Below are 19,620 nucleotides of genomic sequence, written 5' to 3'. Positions count from 1 at the left end.
GACTCAAATTATGATGGAACCTTAAATGCAATTATTTAGAAGGGCATCTAAGCAATTTTTTGGCATAGGTTTTATTACAGCTAAGCACAGACCCTCGAGGATATCTTAAATCAAAACAATTAATGTTGCTATTTTTTTCAAACCGCGATTGCACAAATACCACCCGTTAAACGCGAAAACTAAGTATGCAGATATGCTAATACCCGTCTATATTAACACAATTTAATGCCCATAGGGCTGCACCAAAAACACTGTCGGCCTGTGTTATAAAACAATAAAAAGTAATTCTAGAAACAGTTGCTTTTTATGTCGGATTTGTGGCCCGCTATTCTTGTTTTTAGTTTGGCTTTAGTTGTTCCAATATATATTTTATTGCAGTTTTGTGAGCCGTTACCAGCACACGGAATTTTATAAATAATATTGTGTTTATCGAATATTTCAATTTTGCTTTTCATATTGCTAAATATTGATGCCATTGTTTTTGAAGGTTTATAAGCTAATTGAATTTTGTCACGGTAAGGCGTTCGGAGAATCTAGGAATATATTTCAAGGATTTGTATGTTTTGTTTTCTTGTAATTCTGGATGGGTGGGTTTCTGGTTAATATTTTTCATTCATCATTCATTCATCAATATCATTCTTTTTTAAAATGTTTTTTATAACTATTTTATTATCTTCGTGGAAAATTTTGCCACTTGTATTAATAATACGGTTGGCTAGATTCTGTGCCGTGTTTATTATAACATTTCGTGGGTGTTTTGAGTAGTAGCTAATTATTCGTCCTGAGGCGATAGGCTTTTTGTACCAGTTTAATTTTATTTGGTTGTTGATCCGGTGTGCACGTGTGTCTAGGAAGGGAAGTTTGTTGTCATTTTCTATTTCAATCGTAAATTGTACGTCTTCATGATATGTGTTTAATATTTTTAATGTATTCTGTATTTCTGTTTCCTTAACAATTGCGAAGAGATCATCAACGCATTTGGTAAGGAATTTTGCTTGATCTATTGGTTTTAGAATTTTCTCCATAATAATGTCTGCTATTATTGGTGATGCAGGAGATCCCATGGGAAGTCCTTTCAATTGTGTGTATATATCATTTTCCCACTTAAAATATCTGTTTTCTGTAAAGCAGAAGCTTAAAATGTCCATGAATAATGTTTTTGGGATTTTTGTGTGTTCTTGTATGGCTTTCCATTTGGACTGTATTACTGTTAGTGCTAAGCCAGTCGGTATGCTGGGAAACAACGAAACTACATCGAAGGACACCATTTTTTCGTCATCTGTTATATATGCGTCATAAACCTTATTTTTAAATTCTCTTGCACTTTTTATGTTAAATTTAGAATCTGTGGTCAAGTTTTTTAATATATCACATACATACTTGCAAAGGTGATACGAAGGTGAATTGATCATTGAACATATTGGTCTCAGTGGGGTGTCCTCTTTGTGAATTTTGGGGAGTCCATAGATTCTCGGTGGTAGCGCTGTTTTCGTCTTGAGTCTGTTTCTTTTGTTCCTTGAAATCAGCTCCATATTAAATAATTTTTCTACCAACAAATTGTTTTTCGTCTGAAGCCTCGATGTGGGGTCCTTCCGTAGTATCCTGTATGTGGCTAGGTCATCCAATATATTTTTTATTTTCATTCGGCAATCTTCCTTCTTCATGGCTACTGTGATGTTCCCTTTGTCTGAATTTAAAATACTTATATCTTTGGTTTCATTTAGAAATTTCTTAGTTTGTCCCACTGTGTCCGAAATTGCTCAATCAATTGCACTCTCTTTTGTTCTTGTTGTACTGTCTTTGATTAGGAGAGACAATTTAGTTCTTGCGCTCTCTTGTTCTTCTTTGCCTGGTATGCTTTGCACCAATTAAAGAGAGGAAATTCTGCTTTGGAACTTTGATCCCTTTGACAGTAGAGCTTGTACATTGAGACGGAATTCCGCTTCGGTTTTGTTGATAAAGCATCCTGTGTTGTTGTTATTGACGAGAATGTTGTTACGGTCAGAGCGCAGTTTTATGAACTTTTCTTGTTGTGACCCTCTTATTAATGTTGTTAGCTTTTTGGTTGATGCATCTACCGTCTGAAATATTGTTGTCGCGTCATCAGTACTAAATTGTCTCTGTAATGTTGTTTTCGCTCGTTTTAACTGTTTTGTTTCGTCTGCTAATTGTTGGTGATTCATTTTTATAATAAGGCCTAGTAGTTTTTGGTGGAAGTTTGTGGATATTCTTAATAATGATTGTTTAATATGAAATAGAATTTCTTGGTCCTTATTAAATATACTGTTGTATTTTGTTGTTTGTTGGATAAATCTGGGAATTAATCTAATTTTTCTAAATCTTAAAAGGAATTTAATTTTTGATGTTAACTTGGTAATTTTGCTGGTTTTAGACTGGAACTGGTTGATGGTTGTTTTTGTATTGTTGTTGCAGCTACGTATAACATTAGCATATCCCATGGTTATGCTAACGGCGTGCCTTCCGTTTTTATAACTTTTTTGTTGTTTTTGGCGACCTGTTTTGTACTTTATGTTTTGTATGGCTGGCTCAAGGTCATAGATCCATGTAATAAAACACAGTTTTGTTTCCAATTTCTTCCCAACATTTTTCGGCCCCGCATCGGAGTCCGTCTTTAGGGGCTAGCAAACCGAAATGAAGGGTTTCGCTCAGACCGAAACCAAATTTTTATATTTTTTCGGTTTCGTTCAGACCGAGACAGCAAACTAAAAAACGATCAACTGTTTTTTACATGCTCTGCCTTTTACTCTACGAGGAACGGGTATAAAAAGCTAAAGAAGTTTATTAAGGAGGCGTTTATTGTACTTCCGTTTTTATAACTTTTTTGTTGTTTTTGGCGACCTGTACTTTATGTTTTGTATGGTTGGCTCAAGGTCATGGATCCATGTAATAAAACACAGTTTTGTTCGTCCGTCTTCAGGGGCTAGCAAACTGAAATGAAGGGTTTCGCTCAGACCGAAACCAAATTTTTATATTTTTTCGGTTTCGTTCAGACCGAGACAGCAAACTAAAAAACGATCAACTGTTTTTACATGCTCTGCCTTTTACTCTAAGAGGAACGGGTATAAAAAGCTAAAAAAGTTTATTAAGGAGGCGTTTATTGTACTTCCGTTTTTATAACATTTTTGTTGTTTTTGGCGACCTGTTTTGTACTTTATGTTTTGTATGGTTGGCTCAAGGTCATGGATCCATGTAATAAAACACAGTTTTGTTCGTCCGTCTTCAGGGGCTAGCAAACTGAAATGAAGGGTTTCGCTCAGACCGAAACCAAATTTTTATATTTTTTTCGATTTCGTTCGAAGAATATCTTCTTTGGGTACAACTTCTGAACGGAGCAGACAGACAGACAGACAGACAGGAGAACGCAATTTTACGACAGTTTTCCCGAGTTGAAATCCTCCTTCGTTAATGTAGCTGAGCAACTGCTCTTCAGTCAGCTGTTATTGGATGGTAGATGGTGGATGTAGTTCTGTGGGAACACGAGTTTCACATTCGTCAAAAAACCCAACCGTTTTAAACGGATGGACTCTATGGGGAGAGGCTATTAGTTGTATAACTAGTTGTTTTTCAGACAGCTCTCTAAAGCCAGCTGTTCGAGTTAAGTTGCGTGCGCCTAAACTTTTCTACGAAGTGTCAAAAAAGTTTAAATATTTATTCTATTGCAAATTACGCGCATTCTTTTCGGCTAATTTATGGAAAATCTTCGTTAAGGTATGTATAATATTGCTTAGAGGACTTACACTAGAAATGCTTTTGTTTTGTGCTGTTTTTAATTGTTTTATTGAACCGTGTTTTGTGTAGAAGTTAACCTATAAATATTTGTGTTTCGTGGAGTAGAACTAGCAAGTGTACGTAGGATTGCGAAAAGTGCAAATGTGGTAATATGTGTTATTGTGTATATGATTAAACTTTTGCGCATACTTGCGCCATTTCTTAATATTTAAATAGATTCGGAACAACTCGACATTAGTAGGGGCGAACTGCTGGAAGTGTGGCTGAAGAATAATCGCAGCTTTGTCGATACCGTTCACTGGATGTGCGAAAGGTTCAAAAATTAAAACAGACTGTCTGAAAATACGCTGATTGGCATCAAGAAGACATTAAAAACTTTTGTTTCTCATGTTAGTAAGCTGCTAAAGAAACACAATAGGCATGTTAAATGCTTCAAAAATGCAAATGCAATCTGGCTTGCATCATAAATATAATTTTCTGAAAAAAACAAGACTGGTCGGCCCCATTTAAATTACTAGAATGGTGGATCGCGTTTGAAAAGAAAGTTGGCTTCAGATCTCTCCAAAGAAAATCCTACAAGTCTTCTAATGTGCTTTTAGAGGCACCCCCTGTTGATGCAGTAATTGATAACCCGCATTTCGATTTCGAACAAAATTTGGACTTTGAGTTAAATACAGATGATGAGTAAAATAAAAATATATCAAGTAAATTTTATTTATATATGGAATTTGGCCGGCTGACTGGGGGTGGTAAAAATCAAAAACTAATGAAATGAAAATGAATGTGTTTTCAAAAGGTTGTTGTTGTAACTTTTCTTATCCAATTAGTCTAATAGTACAATTATAACACTAGTTTACAAAATAATATTCTTGGTGTGCTTCCCAGCAATTGATTTAAATTCTGTTAGCGTTGGACCTCTAGACCACGAAAACAGCATTAATTTTTTTTTCGATGGCACAGTTTTTTTTTAAAGATTTTTTAAAGTTCGAAATGTTAAATTTCGGACTTTTTTCGAATTTCTTCTTATATCTCGGCAGATATCCACCCGATTGGGCCAGTTTTAGTTTTATTTTAAAGTCAATAGATCAGAGCTTAACTTTGCCATATAGATCAATATGATTGGATAAGTAATGGCAGCGCAGAAACTTGACAAAGATGAATAATGTGTTTTTTGGTCGACTGTAAGTCGGCTGTATATGTCGTGAAAACTCGAAATAAATCCGTTGAAAAATCATAATTGGTACAAACTTAAAGTTTTTAAATTTAGCTATTTTTTGACCCGGCTGCCGTCACCACTCACTTTTGTTTACATGTCGCCCCCTATGATAAATCTTAAATTTGGACTCTGTCAACCGAAAAAAGTGAAAAAATCCGAACTTTAAAAATCCACCATAAATCAAGTTTTCCATGGATTTGGGCCATATCCGGCTTGTTTTATTCGGTAGGATGTAAACTTTAAGTTTGTACCAATTATGATTTTTCAACGGATTTATTTCGTGTTTTCACGACATATACAGCCGACTTAGTCGACCAAAAAACACATTTTTTATCTTTGTCAAGCTTCTGCGCTGCCATTACTTATCCAATCATATTGATCTGTACGACAAAGTTAAGCTCTGATCTATTGACTTTAAAATAAAACTAAAACTGGCCCAATCGAGTGGATATCTGCCGAGATATAAGAAGAAATTCGAAAAAAGTCCGAAATTTAACATTTCAAAATTTAAAAAATATTTAAAAAAAAACTGTGCCATCGAAAAAAAAAATTAGTGCTATTTTCGTGATCTAGGGGTCCAAAACTAACAGAATTTGCCATCAATTGCTGGAGAGCATTTCGGCTGTAAACTAGTGTAATCAATACAAAATTACCAAAATATTACAAACTTCTGAAACACAGGGCGGCAGCACTACTACTATTTTGACCGCAGCTGTATACTTTTATGTTTAAACCCTTGTAGAGGGTATTATAATTTCAGTCAGACTTTTGCAACGCAGTGAAGGAGACGTTTCCGACCACATAAAGTATATATATTCTTGATCAGCACCAATAGCCGAGTCTATCTAGCCATGTCCGTCTGTCCATCTGTCCGTCTGTCCGTCTGTCCGTTTCTATGCGAACTAGTCTCTCAGTTTTAAAGCTATCGCGATGAAACTTTCCCAAAAGTCTTCTTTCTATTGCAGGTAGTACATATGTCGGAGCGAGCCGGATCGGACCACTATATCTTAAGGCTCCCATAGGAATATTCATGTCTAAAGATTACAAAATGAAAGACCGATTTTTAGGGGGATACGACCACAGCATAAACCATAAGAGCTAGAGCAGCCAAATTTTTTCACAGTATTCCATTGGGGGCGTAGGCGCCCACTAAGGTCCGACATGTCCCCCCAGTGGCCCCAAACAGCTCCAATATCCATATTTAGAGCAGAAAATCATTAGATTTACTTAAGCTTAGCTTCTAAAGTGGTTGGAATTTCGAAATATTAATTTTGCAGAATTTTAGGTCTTGAAAGGGCCTAATTAGAAATCTAAAAGAAATTTCGATATCCCCCATAATTTGGGGGCTACATTTAAAATTAACTTTTCGATTTAAAAAATCTAAACCGCTGCTCCGATCGAGATGATTTTTCCGTAAATGGTTATTCTATGGCCCAAATGCTTAAGATTAATTTTTTAAGTTTTTAACATTTTTTTAAAGTATTTTTAACGAATTTATTTAGATTTTCTAAGTTATTGCGTTGCATTTTGTGGGAGCCTGCCGAGAGAGCGAAACCCACAGAGCGGATGCCAAGAAAGCGGATGCCAAGAGAGCGACGGCCGAGAGAGCAGCAGCCAAGAAAACTGTCGTGGGGGAGGGGTAGTGCTGTGTGGAAGGGGGAGGGGAAAAAGGCAATTTAAGTTAAAGTGTTTTGAATTTTAAAAACTTAAACTGCTGTTCCGATCAATATGATTTTCGATCAAAAGTCAGTCGTGTAGATCAAATGCTTAGGTTTTATTTTTCAAAAAATATTTCTCATTTTGTAGCAGAAGTAAGAGCCTTATATTTCACCATGGAAGAAGATAAAAAATTACTACAAATTTTGTAAACAAAGCCAAAATGTTTCCAAGGTAAATATTAATCTTAAGATTCGAGCTTTTGACCAAATAAGTATGTACACATGCATATTTGGAAATGTTTTGATTTGTACAATGCAATACATTCACACAATGTGTGTTTATGTTTCTACTTGAAAGTCGATAATGTGCTTAAATACAAATAAAATTATTCATTTCATTTCAGCCAATGCAAAATTTGACGAGTTTAATATTAATAATTATCAATCAAATGTGGAATAGGAAAATAATAAGTTACTTCGCTACTTTTGTGTATACAAATGTTGTCGTTTCATTCAAAACATCAAATTTAAAAACAACAAATTCCAATTTACAAACAAGTGTACATTTGCGCGCAAATTAATATTGCATTGATAACATTGTAACTGATAGAAGGTATAAAAATTCACTACTTTTACTTAGATCGCATTCATTTATTATATAGCTCTACCTGTAGCCTTCGGATTCTCTCTCTTGAAGAATCTTCTAGAAAGGATGTTTACGCAAAGGGTTTCAACAAACGCGCAAATAAGATATAAGAAAGTCCTGACAACCTAATTTCCTAACTGCAAACTAATTTTGAGCGAACGAAGTCGCTCCGGGTATAGCTAGTATTGTAATATGTTCTAAGGCCCCTTTGACCATATTGTAATATGTTCTAAGGCCCCTTTGACCATCTCTAAGGATTAAAAAATGAAAGACCGATTTTTAGGGGGATACGACCACAGCCTAAGCCATAAGAGCTAGATCAGCCAAATTTTTTCACAGTATTCCATTGGGGACGTAGGCGCCCACTAAGGTCCGACATGTCCCCCCAGTGGCCCCAAACAGCTCCAATATCCATATTTAGAGCAAAAAATCATTAGATTTACTTAAGCTTAGCTTCTAAAGTGGTTGGAATATTGAAATTTTGATTTTGCAGAATTTTAGGTCTTGAAAGGGCCTAATTAGAAATCTTAAAAGAAATTTCGATATCCCCCATAATTTGGGGGCCACATTTAAAATTAACTTTTCGATTTAAAAAATCTAAACCGCTGCTCCGATCGAGATGATTTTTTGGTAAATGGTTATTCTATGGCCCAAATGCTTAAGTTTAATTTTTTAAGTTTTTAACATTTTTTTAAAGTATTTTTAACGAATTTATTTTGATTTCCTAAGTTATTGCGTTGTATTTTGTGGGAGCCCGCCGAGAGAGCGAAACCCAGAGAGCGGATGGCAAGACAGCGACGGCCGAGAGAGCAACAGCCAAGAAATAGGAAGGGTAGTGCTGCAGGGAAAGGGGAGGGGAAAGAGGCAATTTAAGTTAAATTTGTTTTGGATTTTAAAAACTTAAACTCCGATCAAAATGATTTTCGATCAATAGTCAGTCCTGTGGATCAAATGCTTAGGTTTTATTTTTCATTTTGTAGCAGAAGTAAGAACCTTATTTAATTTCCACCATGGAAGAAAATAGAAAATTACTACAAATTCTGTAAGCAAAGCCAAAATGTTTCCAAGTTAAATATTAATATTTATTATATAGCTCTACCAGTAGCCTTCGGATTCTCTCTCTTGAAGAATCTTCTAGAAAGGATGTTTACGCTAAGGGTTTCAAAAAACGCGCAAATAAGATATAAGAAAGTCCTGACAACCTAATTTCCAAACTGCAAACTAATTTTGAGCGAACGAAGTCGCTCCGGGTATAGCTAGTAGAAATATAAGAAAATTCATTGTAACTTTGTAGGAAGTAGGCGTTTTGATTCTTGACTACTTAAAAACAAAATTTAATGAATAAAAATAGAAACGCTGAATCTGGAATCCCTGGAACTGCACCGAGTGAGCATTCTTTTATCTGCAAGGGTATATAAGCTTCTGCTGGCCGAAGGTAGCTTCCTTTCTTGTTTTTGACTATGTTTTCTAGAATTTGTTTCTCCCTTAAAAACAGTCTCAAAATTATTCCAAGTATAGGGTTTGAAGAATAAAGAGTGTACCTTTTAAAAAACTTTAACATCAAAACAATCCATTAATCTGTTTGCCTCTGAGACCTCCGGAAAGTTGGCCAATTTTAGCGTTTTTCGAACTTTGAGGTCCTTGTGCTAAGAATCCTTGCGACGGGAACTTTTTGGAAAACGCATTTTAACTTGAAAATTCGTAACGATTTCAAAAATATATCATTCACTGAGGTAAATTTAAAAAGCATTCCTTTTGTTGCACAGTGTTAATATTAAACCAGTTTACAAAAAAAATCGATGAAATATACCATGAATGAAACCTCTGTTTTCCTGTAAGGCACGTCTTCCTGATTAAGAAAATGGCACTTAAAATTTTTTTTATGGATAAAAATTTTTTTAAAGTGTAAAAAACGTTTTAAACAATTTTTTAATTTATAACTTGAGTTGTGGTTAATCGATTTCCACCAATTATGTAAAAAATAAAAAAAAAACTTTATGTATTGCAATGAAAAAATTAAAATATTGGTAAAAATTTTAAAAATAATTAAAGAAATTTTGTTTTTTTACGTACCTGAAGAGCTGTACGGGATATTTGTGCATATTCCATCTGAGCCTCGGAAGCTCCATTGATGAAACGGACATACAACACAGTCGTCAATAACCCTACCACCAATACCCAAGTTGGCTCCTAGATGAGGGCAATATGCATCCAGAATAAAAACTTTTTGTTTTTGAGTGCGAAAAATGACTAGCTCTTCTCCCAAACATGAAATATATGTAGCCTCTCCTGCGCCTAGTTGGCATGATTCGAGGATACCATACCAACCGTTTGGATAAGGGGGAGGCAATTCAATTGCATTTTGATTACTAACTTTTCGCCACCGGTTAATCGTTTCACGTTTATGATGAGCACGAGTGTCATTCTCTGGTTTTCTTAAAAATGAACATTTGTCATCGTCCAGTTTCTAAAAATGTAGGGAGAAAATTGGGTATTAATGTTCAAATTTTTGCCAACCTTCAAAAATTTGGGCTGTATGTTTGTTTAGGCTGGAATGACACATTCAATTTTTATCATTAATTTAGTGTACAATTTTTTTGAAATTTTTTTCTTTATGGGAGTTCAAACAAAAGCGAGAGAGACAGGAAAACCATGAATTCGCCGCACAATTATTGCTGCTAGCAGCGCAGCAGGCGACTAGAGGTGGAGAAAAATCAATTTTTGGGAACATCAATGTTTTCGATGTTTATGTCAAAAAACATCGATGTTTATCGATTTTTTGACTAAAAATGGACATTTTTATTGGATTGGCGTATATTTGCATTTGTTTTTACACATATAATAAATAATTGATTACTTTTTTCCGTTTTGAATCTGAAGAGTATGGGCTCGACAAATTAGCTGGCTTTTCAAAGAATTTCCCCAGTAACTGCAGATTGCAATGCCGGTAATACTCTGGATTAGTGGACTCGGGAGAAAAGTATCGTCGATGGACCGCGATTTCTTAAGAATTTAATATAATCCCCCTTGGACAGCGATTTCTTTTGATTATCATAATAAAAATATATACGTAGTAGAATGCATGTTTTCATATGTCTAAGCATTTTCTTTTTTAATTTTACAAATATCTCTGACCAATTCAGCTCGAAAAACGTAACAAAATTTGATTTTTACTTCAAAAAAACATCGATGTTTGTAAAATATCATCAAACATCGATCTATCGATTTTCAAATCGATTTTTTCTCCACCTCTATTATTTACACTAGACACAATTTCAAAACATACTATGTGCCATGTTATGTCAAAATAAAAATTAAGCTTAACGCATATTATTACTTATAATTAAAATTATTCGTACGCAATGTTGCTAAAACAACAAAAACCAAACATATCAAGCAGTAGCCAAGTTGGTCACAGTACCAGGCACCCACCTGCACCCACTGCAGATAACACAAGTTTACAAAATAATATTCTCGAAGCGCTCCACAGCAATCGATTGCAAGTTCTGCACTCATAAAAAAAAACCGAAGAATTTCCTTAAAATCTTGAAAATGTTTTCTTCATTTTTTGCCAGAGGCGTCCTCACCTTTGATTCAAGAAATGGTTTTTTTAAAGGCACCATTAAAAACAAGAACAAATATATCTGGAAACAAGAAAGGCGATTCTTGTTTCAAAGGTGGCTTCTTTCTTGTTTCAGGAAATTAAATTTCTGAAAACAAGAAATTAAATTTCTTCAAACAAGAAATGGTTTTTTAGAATGGCACCTTCACAACAAGAAAAAATATTTCTTAGAACAAGAAAAGCAATTCTTGATTTAAGAAATAATATTTCTTGAAAGGATGTTTTACAAAACCTGAAAGTAAAATTTAACTTAGTTTTTTTTTATATTATATTTTATTTCAAACATTTAACACTTAACATTTAAATATTTTTAAATAACACACTTTTGACTTGAGAAAACATTTATTATTAAGCATACGAGTTATTATTGGTGGTGTATTTAATTCACATAATTTAATATTGTATAACACAAGGTCTGTTGAACTTCATATGACATAAGGTGATTTTAAAACTAAATATGTAGTTGCAGGTATCAAAAACCATTTTCTTCGCCTTTCCACAACTGGAAAATATAGAATTATTGGGATATCAAATATTAGGTTTAAGATAAACAACATTTTTTGAAATAATGTAATGTTACTAATAGCCAAAATACAATCACGTTGGTCAAAAGACAGAGAGAGGAGCAAGACAGGTAGAACACGAGGATAAAAGGGTTGAAAATCGAATTTCAGAGAGAGAGAGATCCGGGAGACGCATACATACATTCACATTTACATACAGGCCTTTGAGCGAAGGGAGACCGAATGTAAGCAGGGCAGATCATGACAATTTTAGAAGAAGAGAGAAACATCGCGACGCGTCGGTCGAGAGAGCGAGAGGAGCAGCCCAGCGGGAATGTGGGAAGTTGGTTTTTGTGTTCTTGAAATCCTGTTCCTTTTTGCAGGCGGCGGTGTGGGGTTAGATAATTTCTGAGCGTTAAATTAAATTAAATTAAATTTACTCGTCAACTATCCTATCTTAAAAAATAAAAAACAGACTTTTTAAACGTTTCAAAATTTCTGGCTTGCTGACGGACTGGGCCAAATATAGTTCTGCTAAGGCGGAATTTGTCCAGCACAATTCTGACTGTTATCAAAATTACCTGTCTCGTTGTAAGCGTGATTTCAAAAGTAATCCTAAACTTTTTTATTCTTTCGTTTATTAGCGGAAATCTAATTGTTACCCTCATTCTCTTTTTCTTAATAATAATATAGCATCTGATGACGATGATATTTCCAACCTATTTGCTGATTTTTTTCAATCGACTTATACGGAATGCAATGGTGTTATTGATAATGATTATCCATACCCACTACCTCATCTGAACTCTATCTTCAAACCAGTGATTAATGTATCCGATGTTCTTCAGAGTCTTGATACTCTTAAGCTCTCTTTTTCACCGGGTCCTGACAAAATACCAAGTTGTATACTGAGGAATTGTTCGTCCTATCTAGCTTTTCCTTTAACATTAATATTTAATTTGTCGCTAAGTCAAGGAAGATTTCCATCCATATGGAAGGAATCGTTTATTGTTCCATTGTTTAAAAAAGGGAACAAGTCAGATATCTCAAATTATCGTGGTATTGCAAAACTCAGTGCAATTCCGAAACTTTTCGAAAAAATTATTACCTGACAGTTGCAGCATCATTGCCGGTCTATTATTTCTCCGTGTCAACATGGCTTTACTAGACGTCGTTCTACTTCTAAAAACCTACTAGAATTTACATCTTTAATTACTAAAGGCTTCCTGACACATCATCAAACTGATGTGATTTATACTGATTTTTCTAAAGCTTTTGATTCTGTGAACCATAAACTTCTTATTTTTAAATTGTCCCGTTTAGGGTTTCCTCCAAACCTACTTGACTGGATACTTTCCTACCTTTCTAATAGAACTCAAATGGTCTGTTTTAACAATAGAATTTCCAAAATAATTAATGTTACTTCTGGAGTGCCACAGGGTAGCCACCTGGGTCCTTTACTCTTTGGCTTAATGATTAATGATCTACCTAATGTCTAAAAAATCGTCTACCGTATTAATGTATGCGGATGATGTCAAGCTTTGTTTGTCCATGTGTTTACCTAGCTCATTTAATGACCTTTAATTAGATCTTGACTGTTTGTATCAGAGCTTGCAAATAACTGTCAACCGATTTTCCTGAGGCAGTTTAATCTCGACAAAACCGAAAAAAATGTTGCTCACAAACTCTCTCTCTGAGCGGAACCCTTTTTTAGTTTTGCTTGTCGGTTTCGGTCCGACCGTTCGGCTTAACCGAACAAAGCAATCGGTCTTTCAATAACCACTCGGTGAGACCCTTTTAAGTTAACAGTCACCTAAAAGGGTTTCTATAAGACTACTGTTAAATAAAAGTCAAAAGAATGGGTTTTCTCTAGAAAGGGAAAAGTATAGGCCTGCTGTGATATGTGCATAAATTTTACATAGGAAATTAAGTTAATTTTAAAATTGCTTTGTACATATAAATGTATATAAAATTGTATTCTGAATTTAGGTTAGCTGCTATTTTTGTTGTTTGCTTCAATATATTTGTTGACTATATAAGGAACTATCTTTGACTCAAAGTATTCCAAAATGGATCGCGCGTTCTTTTAAATCTTTCGAAATATTTTGAATAAAACCAAATAATGTTGTGAAGATATTCTTAAATAGTTAGGACTTGATTTAAAGCTACATAAACAAAATTTGAAAAAAAGCTCTAATTTTTCCTGCAGCTAAAAAGATTCGCTTCTTATTACGTGGATTTGGTTATTAATTACTACATAAGAAAGATATGCCAAAAGTGGAGTTTTGGAATCGTAAATTATTTAAAATATGTAGAATATTGGAATTTAATGGTAAATGGGCTAATCTTACAGATTTAGCTTTAGAGAATACACATTACGTATTTTCCCTTACCCTTTTGAATTTTAATAATCAAAAAGCAATGTTACGACTGAAGCATTACTGAACAGGTCACACATACACACTCATACATTCACAAAAGACCGTTTTCCTTAACAGACCGAGCAAAGTAGTCAGTAGAAACCGAAACAACTCTAAAAAAAAGGGTTTTGCTCTGAGCGTAACATCTGTTAAGCAAAAACCCTTTTAAGGGGTTAGCTCTCACCCAGTTGTCATAGGGTTGTTTGTGACAGGTTTTTTTCCAACACTTTGAAAAGGTTGACCGAACCTTGCAAGCTCTGGTTTGTATACGTGGTGCATGATTAACATGTTAAATTTAAACTATTCCAAATGTAACTTTATGACCTTTTATCGTTGTAATCCATCTGTTTTCTTATTCTATTGGAAATAACGCCCTTGAACGAATTTTATCAGTTCAGGATCTTGGCGTTTTATTTGATCATAAACTTAGTTTTAAAGACCATATATCTACTATATCTAATAAAGCCAGAAGTCTTCTTGCATTTATGAAACGTTGGTCAAGGGAGTTCGATGATCCTTACACAACAAAGCTTTTGTATGTTTCTCTTGTTCGTCCGTCTATGGAATATTGCTCTTGTATATGGTCTCCTCAAATTAGCTGTTACCAAAATATGTTAGAGTCTGTCCAAAAACAATTCCTTTTATTTGCTCTGAGGGGATTACACTGGGACACAGGTAGTGGACTGCCCTCTTATCTTGCGAGGTTGCGCCTGCTCGACTTACCAACCCTCTACCATCGTAGAAAGTGTCATGGAGTTATGTTCTTACATAAACTTTTTAATGGTGATGTCGACTCCCCTTTCCTTCTTAGTTCACTTAACTGGAATGTACCCTGTAGAACAGTTCGCCGTTTTCGTCCGTTGTCCCTGCCAATATGTAGATCTAATTATGCCCTGCATGATCCTTTTCGTGTTCTGTGTGACGACTATAATTCACTGTGCCACGTCTTACTGTTTGATACCCCCAATGCTACTAATTATAATAAACTTATGTATTTTCTGTCTTCAAATAATTTATAAATTCTTTGTAAGCATGTATTTTAAACTGTCTATTGTTAGATCGTATTTTCTCCATGTCCGCGATTCCGCTTACTTGCCCAAAACGGTTTAGGGCTCCGCGCGTAACAAGCTTTGCTTGGTGTCGTAAGGGCCACTTGTTTGTACTGACCATAGTGCATCAACGTCCAAGAATAAATGGGGGTGGGTTTCTGAGAAGCATCAATATCAGGCCACTTATGCGCTGTGTGATTTCTGTGGCACCACGATTATAATATTTTTTAACAAAAAAATCACCAACTTATAAAATTCAAAAATTCTATGATTTGCACCAAAACCAAGAGACTTATTCTCACATTTATTTTTAATTTTTAGTAATTTTAAAATTCGTAGAAAAAATATTAATAATTGTTAATCAAAAAATTAAACTATATAACTATTATCATAATGTCTATAATGATTATATTAATTTATTTTACTCAACATTTTTCAAAGAATAATAAGAATGAATGTGGGATTCAACAAAATTATAGAGAAAAGCCACGGTAAGGCGATTAATAATATTTGATCACATTTATCAAGGGATTACATTAAATTACAAAGAAAATTATTATTGTTTTTTACATTTTTAAACATTTTTTGTGAAATAAAATAATTTGATCGTCAGATCGTGGCCTAAGCCACGATTCGTGTTCGTGGTATTGATAACACGAAATTGCCTAATATACCTATAATATACGTAACCTTTAATGATTACGGTCCCTGAAAAGTATTGTTTAAACGAAATATTTATTCGGCGGCAAAGTGTGACCCTACTTTGCAAAGAAATTTACACCAAAATTATCTGCATTTTGTATGGTATTATCAAGAATATAATGCAGGGTCACATCATTTTTAAATTTGTTGGAAAAAGTGAAAATAGTTAATTTTAATCTAAAAAACAATAAAAAGGTGAGTGATAAAATAAATTTTGTCTTTTTATAATCTTTATTTCTGCGTTACAAAGGTTAGTATCACAGATATTTTCGCCATTAATAAATATACGCCTCCGGATGCTATCTTCAACACAAATTCTGCATTTCAGTGACACTTGAAATGTTTTTAATCTTTACCAGTGGTAAATGGTGTGAGGTGTTCATTAAATGGTTGTATAAATAGTAATTCAGTACTAACTTAGTTGTTTAACTTAATCAAAATATTACATTTATTTCAGCCAGGCCGACTGAGACTTCTTGGGACCAGAAGTGTTGCGCCTGCGTTTGTCATATTTTATTTTTTCTTCTCATAGTTTTTGATATAGATACCCGACATAAAACAACTGAACAGAGGGTAAATGATCGGCCATGGCAACCCAGGCATAATTTCTGGAGAGATCCTTTAATTTTGTGCGGAGACCTAATAATGGTAGTTACTCTTATTATTATTCCTGGTCTTACATTCATATCTAAATTACTTTTGATATTTTCAGAAGACAGACAAGAAATGGATATCTAAGAACTGCATTCGGCCAAGCAAAACCCGGAAATGCTTCAGGCATTAACAATTTTTAGTTCCAATGCTTCGATTGTAAATATTATTAATAAATACACAAACAAATATTACAAAAAACATGATTTTTATTGTGGAAAATCAGATACTGCAAAGCAGTGCAAAACCAAAACTGCGAGGGTCTGGAAAAACCAAAACTGGGAGGGTGTAGAAACGCAGATATTGCAAGTGGAGGAAAACCATAACTGGGTACGTGGGGAAAATCTATAATGCAGGAAGTCGAAAAACCAGTGGATTTTGTCCTGCATTCTTCTGCCAGAGATCCAGATAGAAACCTCATTTCCCCCTTACTTTTTGTGTCACCCCCGTGTATTTTGAAACCAGAAATGGAAGAAATGTAAGGGGTGAATGAGGTTTTGTCCCTTCCGCTTGTATGGAGAAACCTCTTGAAAATATGTTATTTTCCAGAGGAATTTTCCCGGTGGGAGGCTATGAAAGGGTTGAAAATCGGGTTTCAGATCGGGTGAGCCGCGTACATGCATACATATTTACATGCCTAATAAGTTATGCCCGATCAAAGTTTTATATATCCGTCTCCCTCTCAACGAGTATCTCATAGTCGGGGTACCCGAAAAAATCAAAAATAACACTGTGTTACAAAACTAATGCTTTTTAAATTTACCTCGATTGATGCTATTGTTTTGAATTCGTTACGAATTCCAGAGTTAAACTGCGTTTTCCAAAAACTTCCCCGACGCAAGGATTCTTAGCACAAGGACCTCAAAGTTCGAAAAATGCTGAAATTTGCCAACTTTCCGGAGGTATCACAGGCAAACGGATTCATGGTTTGTTTTGATAAAGTGCGTTACAAGGAAATGGACATAACTTGAACTAGTTAACTTTCCTGACCCAACTAGAATATTACTGGTCCAAAACTGATTCCGTTTCCTGCAGGGTATGTAAAATCAACACAGAAAAATAGTGAAAAACTATTTTCTGAATTTTTCATGTATTTTGTCATTGAATAGTATTTAACAATTAAAATAGTAGAAAACCTATTTACGAAATTTGCATGTATTTTGTTGTCTTATTTATTTGGAAAATTAATAGTAACGTCTCAATCACAGTTGCCAGATTTGGCTCAAAAGATCTTTGGCTCTTTGGTCCATTTTTATTGAATTTGTCTCTTTTTTGCTAATAGCGATAAAAAATATTTTAAACTTGAAAAGGACGAATTAATTTTTTAATTATGCATTTTTTTTTGCAATTTTAAAAGTGATTAATGTCTGAAACCCAAAAGTGCCAGATCGAAACAAAATTCTTCCGCTGGTATGGTAATTTGGTATATGGGCGATTCTTTTACAAACCGAACACCTTTTTGATTTTTTTTTTAATTTTGAAAAAGTACCCTTTCATTAAAAATCTATATCTCCGGTTGTAGTAATCTGATTGACTTCGTGTCTTTTGCTTTCTTGTTTTTAATTTTTTACGTTTGTAAGACCGACTTCCGGTTGGGGCAATTAATTAATTTTTCCGCACCGATTATGCGATCGGATCCGATTTTGGTTTAAAGTGATGAGCTATGCCATACAATCAGTAAGGCATTTTTGTTTTTTTTTTGGACCCACGGTTGATTTTATATGATTTTTTTTGTAAGATTGCGCGGTTGCGGGGGGCCTTTTTGGCAGCACGTTGTTTTTGTTTTTTGTATGCTTGTTTTTTTTTTATGAACAAAATTGTACTATTTGGATATTAGAACGAATTATCTAATGGATGCAATTCTAAGTCAAAGTGTGTAGGCAAACCATAAAATACAAAAGGAATTTTTGTTTTGATTTAAAAAAAATTTGGATTGATTTTCAAGGGGAGAGCAGGGAAAAACTTTTAAAAACGCAATGACACACACACATCGATAAATTGGCATGTACATTGTACATACATAAGTATGTAATGATTAAATTAGCATAAAATAACGGATCACCCAATGCATTCTATTCTATGTCAAATATTTTGCAAAAATTTAAATTATGTTTAAGACGAGGGGCGCACGAAAAAAATGATTGGCAAATTTCGTCTCCAAAATTAAACCTACTGTTTTCACCCAAAAGATTTGGAGTTTTAGGATGGAAGGGTTGAAAATCGAATTTCAGAAAGAGAGAGAACCGGGAGAGACACGTACAGTGATGAACTTAATTCTTGGCACACTTGGCATCTTGGACTTTAGGTTCATTTTTCTCCGACTAATATATGAATAAAAAAATTAAACAAAATTTGTTTATATAAAGGCCTCATTTTACTGTTTAAATAATTTGGTTTCATATTTATATCTCTTAAGACTAATTTTTTAAAACTCAAAAACGAAAAAATTAGCCTATTCTGCCCGAACAAAATTCTTGGCACACTTGTGTTGTATTTAACTATTTCGCTAATACTTAACCGATTTGACTTTTTTTTTTTTGCTAAGTCCGCTTTGGCTTAGTTTTCTAGATGGCAAAATGTTAAATTTGTATCCTTAAATCGTTAAAATAACTTAATTTTAACGAAAAACGGTTATATAAAAGTATGTTAAATGCCATTACCCATATCTGTGCGAAAAATAATATTTTAAGGGCTGGATCAGGGTCAATCATATGCTAATATTAGGAAATATGTGTCCAGAAGTTGTTTTTACCATTCGGATCCTTTTACGGCGTTTTAAAGGACTCTCACTGTGCCAAAATGCAAGGCACATAGCCCGACCCATGGGTTTTAGAGGCCAGGGAAGCGAAAGGATCAAGAAAAAGGATAATGTCAATCCTTAGATTTTATAAGCACAGATCGAAGTTCAGGATAGGAAGGACTTTTCCAAGGATATTCAACCAATGGCATTTTTAAAGGCCCTGCAATGTGCTAACTAAATTTTTGTGCAGCTAGAAAATATTCATTTATTTTGAAGGTCAACTTTCCGAGTCCTTAAGTCTATGGAAAGGATTGGTATAGCACCTGATAAAGTAAAAAGGTTAAAAAAGTCGATTGGGATACTAAAGTATCCCTTTTTGTATCCTAAATGGTTATATTGGTGGCCTTTGAAATCACTTAATTTTTTCTAGCTGCACAAAAATTTAGTTAGCACATTGCAGGGCCTTTAAAAATGCCATTGGTTGAATATCCTTGGAAAAGTCCTTCCTATCCTGAACTTCGATCTGTGCTTATAAAATCTAAGGATTGACATTATCCTTTTTCTTGATCCTTTCGCTTCCCTGGCCCCTAAAACCCATGGGTCGGGCTATGTGCCTTGCATTTTGGCACAGTGAGAGTCCTTTAAAACGCCGTAAAAGGATCC

General features: G+C 34.4%; 1 protein-coding gene across 4 annotated transcripts in view; it reads right to left on the bottom strand.

Moving 5' to 3' along the window:
• Window positions 1-19,620, bottom strand: part of nvd (cholesterol 7-desaturase nvd) — a 368,336-nt gene that overhangs the window by 287,111 nt on the left and 61,605 nt on the right. For all 4 annotated transcript variants that reach the window (XM_070214955.1, XM_070214956.1, XM_070214957.1 and 1 more), the window contains exon 3: window positions 9,344-9,737. In XM_070214955.1, coding sequence (XP_070071056.1) covers window positions 9,344-9,737 — 394 coding nt within the window. The remainder of the gene's footprint in view (window positions 1-9,343; window positions 9,738-19,620) is intronic.

Source organism: Drosophila takahashii, chromosome 3L (assembly GCF_030179915.1).
Source record: "Drosophila takahashii strain IR98-3 E-12201 chromosome 3L, DtakHiC1v2, whole genome shotgun sequence".
Lineage (NCBI taxonomy): Eukaryota > Metazoa > Arthropoda > Insecta > Diptera > Drosophilidae > Drosophila > Drosophila takahashii.
This window is presented reverse-complemented; position numbering and strand designations above follow the sequence as displayed.